The 8073-nt window shown below is 66.0% G+C and overlaps 1 protein-coding gene across 1 annotated transcript in view; it reads left to right on the top strand.

Moving 5' to 3' along the window:
• The first annotated feature begins 254 nt into the window (after nt 1-254).
• SCYL1 (SCY1 like pseudokinase 1) overlaps nt 255-8073 on the top strand; it is a 12836-nt gene continuing 5017 nt past the window's right edge. Inside the window, 9 exon segments of the mRNA XM_058305200.2 lie at nt 255-437; nt 768-908; nt 1104-1226; nt 1312-1538; nt 1954-2044; nt 2116-2271; nt 4406-4564; nt 5780-5887; nt 6612-6725. Coding sequence (XP_058161183.1) covers nt 327-437; nt 768-908; nt 1104-1226; nt 1312-1538; nt 1954-2044; nt 2116-2271; nt 4406-4564; nt 5780-5887; nt 6612-6725 — 1230 coding nt within the window. The 5' untranslated portion in view covers nt 255-326.

Here is an 8073-nt window from a genome sequence, read left to right as displayed (position 1 = left end):
CTCGCCCCGCCCCGCCAGCCTCGCCCCGCCCCGCCAGCCCCGCCCCGCCCCACCAGCCCCGCCCCGCCAGCCCCGCCCCGCCAGCCCCGCCCCGCCAGCTTCGCCCCGCCAGCTTCGCCCCGCCCCCGGCCCGGCCCGCCTTGGCAGCCTCGCTTCGCCCCGCCCCCGGCCCCGCCCCGCCCGCCTCGCCCCGCCCCCGGCCCTGCCCGCCTCGGCAGCCTCGCTTCGCCCCGCCCCCGGCCCCGCCCCGCCCCGCCCCGCCCCGGGCGGCTGGAGGACCCGGAGCCGAGGCGCCCGAGCCCGAGCCCGAGCCGGCGGCTGGGACGATGTGGTTATTCGTCCGGGACCCGGTCCGGGACTTCCCGTTCGAGCTCAGCCCGGAGCCCCCCGAGGGCGGCCCGCCCGGGCTCTGGACCCTGCACCGCGGCCGTAAGAAGGTGAGCGCGGCCCGGCTCCGCAGGCCGCAGCGCGACCCCGGCCTCGCCTAGTCCGCGCCGCCGGCTCCCCCGCGTCGCGTCCGGCCTGGCGTGGTGCGGATCCTCCGGGGCAACGGGCCGCAGGTGGGGGCGGGTAGGGCGAGCCGTTGTCGACGTGGCGAGCGGAAGGACCGAGGGACCCACAGGCGGACGGGGCCGTGGTCACGTGGGGCCAGGTCCCCTGGGGCTGACCTGCGGAGAGACCGGGCCGGTGGCCCTTTCCTTCCGGCCCTGGACCGGCTCTGGGGCCCGGCTCAGCCGGCGAGACCCAGGCTCTCTGCGGTCCCCCAGGCCACTGGCAGCCCGGTGTCCATCTTCGTGTATGATGTAAAGGCCGGCGCCGAAGAGCAGACCCAGGTGGCCAAAGCTGCCTTCAAGCGCCTCAAAACCCTGCGGCACCCCAACATCCTGGCCTACATCGACGGGCTGGAGGTACCCGCTGCCCAGGCGCCGCGTCTCTGCCCCTCACTCTCTCCCGCTTCCCACTCGTGTCCTCTCTTCCTGCCCCACCGTTTCCACCTCTTCTGCCTCAGCACCCCCAGGTTCGGTTCCCGTTCGCCACCATGCCCCTTATCCCCCCTTCCACTTCCCCCTCCTCTCCCTGATTTCTGGTGTCCCCTTCCCCAGACAGACAAATGCCTCCATGTAGTAACAGAGGCTGTGACCCCGCTGGGGACATACCTCAAGGCACGAGCGGAGGCCGGTGGCCCGAAAGAGCTGGAGCTCTCCTGGGGGCTACACCAAATTGTGGTGAGATGGGGGGCTGCGGGTGTGGGGAGGGCAGCGGTGGGGGGCTGCAGCCGCTGGGGCCTGATGGAGCCTTCTGCCCCCTCAGAAAGCCCTCAGCTTCCTGGTCAACGACTGCAGCCTGATCCACAACAACGTCTGCGTGGCGGCTGTGTTCGTGGACCGCGCAGGCGAGTGGAAGCTTGGGGGCCTGGACTACATGTACTCGGCCCAAGGCGACAGCGGGGGACCTCCCCGGAAGGGGGTCCCTGAGCTTGAGCAGTACGACCCCCCGGAATTGACTGACAGCAGTGGCAGAGCAGTCGGGGAGAAGTGGTGGGTGACTGGGGTGGGGGAATGCCCCAGCCTGCTCGGTGCTGGAGGCCCCTGCAGCCCCGGGGCCCCAGACTAGCTGGCACTCCCCTCCTCTCTGCTGCCCTCCTGGGAAGGGGACCGGGGTCCTTAGTGTGGGGCGTGCTCTGCACTCAGGACCTTCAGGGCGGTGGGGCAGCTTGGGTGGTTTCAGCTTGAAAGCTGTGAGACCTGGAGCAGGTGTCCTTGCCTCTCTGAGCCTTGGTTTCTTCATCTGTCAAATGGGGTAATGAAACCTCCTTAGAGCTGATGGGATGGCCAGGTGGGGGGCACAGCCCGAGGCCCATCACGCGTTCGATGCCTGGTGCCCGAGGCAGCTGGGAGGCTGGGTCTGTCCCCGTGGGCCGCAGAGCCCTGACCGCCCTGGTCACTGCCGCAGGTCAGCTGACATGTGGCGCCTGGGCTGCCTCATCTGGGAGGTCTTCAATGGGCCCCTGCCGCGGGCGACCGCCCTGCGGAACCCCGGGAAGGTGAGTGTCGGGTCCCTGGCTGCCTGCCCCGCCCCAGCCACCCCTGCCCTGACCCCCACCTTCTCCCGCAGATCCCCAAGTCCCTGGTGCCCCATTACTGTGAGCTGGTCGGAGCCAACCCCAAGGTGCGTCCCAACCCGGCCCGCTTCCTGCAGAACTGCCGGGCCCCCGGCGGCTTCCTGAGCAACCGCTTTGTGGAGACCAACCTGTTCCTGGAAGAGATTCAGGTGAGCCCGCGGCCACCTGGGTTCCGGCCCCCGAGGTCCTCACCCCCCACTTGGCGGGGCCCCTCGTAATCGGACTCTGGGGACCAGCACAGGTTCTTGGAGTTAGGCCCGTCTGCGCTCACATCCCGGCTCTGAGTCTGACTTGCTGAGCCACTTCCCTTGGCCCAAGCCCCGTCCTCGCAGCTTTAACACGGGGACGACACCAGTCCCTCCTCCAGAGGAGCGCGGCGCATGGCGCCGTGGAGGGCAGTGCGGGCGCTGGGGACCGCTCCCGGCACTCTGTGAAGCACACAGGTGCGTTCTGGCTCAGCGTGTGGGCGGGGCGTGGGCAGCGGGGTGGGGAGGAGGAGGGTCAGGTGTAGGTCCCTGCCCTGCAGGGTCTCCTGGAAATAGACCAGGCCCCCATGCTGCTGACGGAGAATGCGTGCTCGCTGAGGGGGGACCAGTGCTGAGGATGAAGGGGCAGGCTGGGGGATTCAGGGAAGGGCTCCCGGGAGGGTGACATTTGAGCTGCAGCTCCTGCAGCAGGGAGCCGGGAGGGTGGGGGCTGGGGGAGCGCGGGGCGGAGGGAGCAGCCGCGGGCAGGAACCTCTGTGTGGCCCCTGTGAATCAGTGTCCACATCTGTATAATGGGGACAAAGCTGTCTGCTGTCCCGGGGGTTTCTGTCGGGAATGAAGGAGGAAGGCGCACCTCTGCACACCTGCTCCAACCCAGCCCTGGGCAGGGCACCCAGCGGTGGGAGACACAGCCCCGGCTCCTGAGGGGCCAAGACTTCAGGGCGGGAGAGGAGAGCAGCAGACGCTCCTACAGACACCGATGGAGCGGGGTCCGCGGAATGCCGGCGCCAACAGAGGCCAGGGAGGACGCTCACGTGGAGGCGCGGAGCCGCCCGAGGAGGGGGAGGCTGCTGGAAACGCCGCGCCCCTGGCCTCTCAGGCGGGTGGGGCGCCGGGACCCTGGTACAAGGAGTTCGGCCACATGGCTGGACCCGCCAGGCTGCCCGTGGCCTGAGCCACACCTGCTCTTCTTAAAACACACCCCACAGGAAACGGACTCTTTCTGGCCAGCCCCAAGGAGAACATGGGGGGCAGTGCCCAGGGCGCCCCGCTTGCCTCTGGGCAGAAGGGTGGGGAGAACCCCAGCCGTGACTCACACCGGGTGGCCTTGGACGAGGGCTGGGCCCCCCTCAGCCCTGCAGCGGGAGCCCCAAGCCTGCCTCCCCCCTGGACTGAGTGCTCGGGAGCCCCAGGCCCTCGTCCCCTGCCAGCGGCCACCTCTCCTGGGCCAGGCGGTGGCCATGGGGGTGGGGGAACAGGAGAGCGTAGAGACTTTGGAAGCAGGCACAGCTGGCTCCCGTCCCTGTTCTCTGATCTGGGCTGGTGACCTCGCGCCTCAGCCTCCTCCTTTGTAAATGGGGAGCGACAGCACCTCTTCAGGGAGAGCGGAGCCGTGTGGGCCTGCGCAGATTCCTTGCCCTCCGTGCCTCAGCTTCCGTGTTGATAAAGCTGCATGCCGCTAGCACCTCCCTGGTGAAGTTGTGGGGAGGGGCGCTGAGGGCTTAGCACGGAACGCCGGCTCAGGAGCTGTGCGCGCTGGGTACCACAGCGTCAGGGCAGGTCAGGACGGCTGAGGACCGCTGACCGGGGGCGGAGAGCCCGGCCCCTTGGGCCTAGGGGCAGGACCAGCTCTGGGGGTAAACTGCATCCGACCACTACCTTCCCACAGCCTGCCATGAGCCCCCTCCCCAGTCTCCTCCGTGTGCCCCCCTCGGCTGGGGCCGGGGGCACCAAGTACGCCTTCACCTCTCAGCCCATTTCCTCGTCGGTGTGGTGGGGTTGGTGGCACTCACACCTTGGGGTGGTGGCTGCTCTCCTGGCAGGGGATCAGGTGCTGCTGGCAGCAGTGAGGGGGATGACAGTGTGCCAGGCACGGTGCTGACAGCGGTAGGGAACCACCCCACGAGCTGGTGCGGGGAGGATCCCATTTCACAGGTGGAGGCAGACACCCGAGGCCCCACAGCCAGGCCGTGGGAGAGGGATGGGAACCCAGGCGCTGGGGTGACCCCTGACGTTACCCACAGATGGGTCCCTGTAACCAAGCTGACCCTCCTTGCTCCTGTCCTCACTCCCCCAGATCAAAGAAGCGGCTGAGAAGCAGAAGTTTTTCCAAGAGCTGAGCAAGAGCCTGGACGCCTTCCCGGAGGACTTCTGCCGGCACAGGGTGCTGCCGCAGCTGCTGACCGCCTTTGAGTTCGGCAGCGCCGGGGCCGTGGTCCTCACGCCCCTCTTCAAGGTGGGCGGGGCCAGGGCACGGGGCGGGGGGCAGCCCCGCAAGGCCCGCACCTCAGGAACTGTGGCCCCGGGCTGGCCGGGCGGACCTCCTCCCGCTGGCCTCCTGGGGGCTTGCAGCCGCCGTCCCAGAGTCAGCCAGCCAGGGCCACCTGAACAGCCCAGCGAGGCCGGCGGCTCCTTGCCCCGGGGAGGAGAGATTTTGAGCCTCTGTAATTCTTTCTCCAAGGACCTCTTGCTTCACAGCCCGCTCTCCTCTTCCCAAGACAGCCACCTGGTCTGACCTGTGCACCTGGTTTCCAGGCCCCGGGGCATCACCTGCCCACCCCCAACCCCCGCTGCCCCATCCTCCCTCTTTTTTGAAAAGATTTGGTTTTTATTTATTTCTCTCCCCTCCTCTCCCCCTCCCCCCGTTGTCTGCTCTCTGTGTCTATTCGCTGTGTGTTTTTCTGCGTCCACTTGCATTGTCCGGTGGCACTGTGAAACTACTTCTCTTTTTCGTTGCGTCATTTTGCTGCGTCAGCTCTCCGTGTGTGTGGCGCCACGCCTGGGAGGGCTGCGCTTTTTTATGTGGAGTACACTCCTTGCGCATGGGGCATCCCTATGCATGGGCGCCTCTGCGTGGCAAGGTACTCCTTGCGTGCGGGCCAGCTCACCACATGGGTCAGGAGGCCCTGGGGATCGAACCCTGGACCCTCCATATGGTAGACGGACGCTCTATCAGTTGAGCCATGCCCACTTCCCTCATCCTCCCTCTTGACCACTCAACAGCTCCCCTGGCCTTGGGGGCTCGGTCCCCCCATCCCCCTTCCTCAGACCCCAGTCTACCTTTACCTTTACCTGCCATGCCCTGCTCACCCTGGGGAAAATCTTTTCCCCTGAAGGGATTTGCTTTGTGGCGGGGAGAGGGTAAGACGACTGTCAGCGAATCCTGCAGAGCTGGCAACCCTGAAACGATGGGAGAATTCCTTGTACACGTGGCATGTGGGTGCCTGTTTTGGGGGAGGTGTATGGTGCTTTTACCAGCCTCCTGAAAGAGGCCTTGACCCAGAGGCTGGCTGAGCTGGAGTACGGGAATGCCCCTCCCCCTGCTTCGCCTGCACCCCATTGCACCCTGGGGCATCAGCAGGAGGGGCCCAGGAAGGTAAAGCAGCCCAGTGACCTTGTGCCACCCTCCCCCATCTGGATGGCACCGAGCCCCCTTCCTGTGTCTTCCCAGGTGGGCAAGTGCCTCAGCGCCGAGGAGTACCAGCAGAAGATCATCCCCGTCGTGGTCAAGATGTTCTCGTCCACCGACCGGGCCATGCGTATCCGCCTCCTGCAGCAGGTGCGACTTGGCCGGCCCCCGCCCCACTCCACCTCACCCACACAGCCTGGCTGCTGCGCAAGCCTTCCTGGCCCAGGAGGCCTCTGACTCACCCCAGCCCAGGCCGTTGGCCGGAGCCCAGCTGCTCAGGGGCCCAGAAACCCTGTCCCCAACACACACCCCCATGAGGGTCCCAGCAAGGCGAACCCTGGGGGGCTGAGGTCGTCCCAGGGCTCACTGCCCACCCACCAGGCTGTGGGGTTCGTGTCCCGCTCCTGGGCCACGCAGCCCTGGGAGGCCCCATTCGCTCACCTCTTAAGTGGCGATACAGTCTCTCCCACCAACCCCGGGAGGTCAGACAGGGGCAGCGGGCTCTAGGTAGGAGGCCCATGGTGAGCCCCGGTGTGCGCCCTCCTGCTGCAGGGCAGCGGCCCTCCCCCAGCACTGGGCAAGAGAAGCAGGGCAGGGGTAGTTCCCTTTTATCTTAGAGGCAGCAGCGTCTCTGAGAGGGAACACCATGCAGTCTGCGAGCTGAGCAGGCCCGGAAGCCAGGCCTCCCGTGTCCTGTCTCGGGCTCGTCCCAGCATCCTCCCTGCCTCTCCTCACCTTTCCACATGTGCCGGAGACCTGAGAGGCCAGATGTGGGGCAGGGGGCTCGGGAGGTTGACTTGGTCAGCCGGGGCCTGACAGGTGGAGAAACGGGGCCAGGAGGCTGACCATACTCTCATACCCTGCCCTGGCCCAGATGGAGCAGTTCATCCAGTACCTCGACGAGCCAACAGTCAACACCCAGATCTTCCCCCATGTGGTCCACGGCTTCCTGGACACCAACCCCGCCATCCGGGAGCAGACGGTCAAGGTGGGTGTGGCCAGGCCTAGCGGGGCTGCCCTTGTCTTCCAAGGCCCACGACACGGAGGCCTTGGCTTTGGCCCGGGGGTCAGAGCAGGTTATGGAAGGAGCAGCCACCATCCTGTGGTACAGGTCAAGGCAGCAGGACGAGCAGCTGCTGTGCTGGCGGAGGAGCTGGTGGGTGGGACCATGTCCTCTGTTGTGTGGGTGCTGTCTTGAGTACCTGCCCTGTGCCAGGCCCTGTGCCCTGTGTTGGGCACGTGGATGCTGTTTGTGCACCTGCCCTGTGCCGCCAGGTCCTGTGCCCTGTGCCGGGCACGTGGGTGCTGTCTGAGCACCTGCCCTGTGCCAGGCCCTATGCCCTGTGCCGGGCACGTGGGTGCTGTCTGAGCACCTGCCCTGTGCCGGGTCCTGTGCCCTGTGCCGGGCACGTGGGTGCTGTCTGAGCACCTGCCCTGTGCCGGGCCCTGTGCCCTGTGCCAGGCACGTGGGTGCTGTCTGAGCACCTGCCCTGTGCCGGGTCCTGTGCCCTGTGCCGGGCACGTGGGTGCTGTCTGAGCACCTGCCCTGTGCCGGGTCCTGTGCCCTGTGCCGGGCACGTGGGTGCTGTCTGAGCACCTGCCCTGTGCCGGGTCCTGTGCCCTGTGCCAGGCACGTGGGTGCTGTCTGAGCACCTGCCCTGTGCCGGGTCCTGTGCCCTGTGCTGGGCACGTGGGTGCTGTCTGAGCACCTCCCCTGTGCCAGGCCCTGTGCCCTGTGCCGGGTCGCAGCGTGCACAGGACAGCAAGTTCCCTGCCCTCAGGGAGCTTCTCTTTCAGGGGGTCGGGGAGTGTGCTCGGCAGATAAACAGAATTACAACGCGTGTATTTTACGTTACAAAGCGATGTGTGTCAGGGGAAAGAGACAGTACAGGGAGAGGGGTTTGCAGCTTTAAAAACAAGTGGTCATGGGAGCAAATGTAGCTCAAGTGGTTGAGCGCCTGCTTCCCACATATGAGGTTCCAGGTTGGATCCTGGTACTGCCTAAAAAAGCAACACAAACAAAAACACTCAATTTGGGAGAGCCAGTGTAGCTCAGTGGTTGAGCACTGGCTTTCAACATACAAGGTCCGGGGTTCAACCTGCAACTCCAATACCTCAAAAAACAACAAAATAAAACTAGGTGTCGGGGGAGCAGATGTAGCTCAGGTGGTTGAGCCCCTGCTTCCCACGTACAAGGCCCCGGGGCTGATCCCTGGTACCTCCTAAAAACAAATTAACTAAAAAGCCAACTCTTCTTGGGGAGCAGAGGTGGCTCAGTGGTTGAGCGCCTGCTTCTCATGTTCAAAGTCTTGGGTTCAATCCCTGGTACCTTCTTA

The sequence above is a fragment of the Dasypus novemcinctus genome, chromosome 10 (genome assembly GCF_030445035.2).
Source record: "Dasypus novemcinctus isolate mDasNov1 chromosome 10, mDasNov1.1.hap2, whole genome shotgun sequence".
NCBI lineage: Eukaryota > Metazoa > Chordata > Mammalia > Cingulata > Dasypodidae > Dasypus > Dasypus novemcinctus.
Note: the sequence above shows the minus strand (reverse complement) of the source record. Positions and strands in the feature narration are given on the sequence as shown.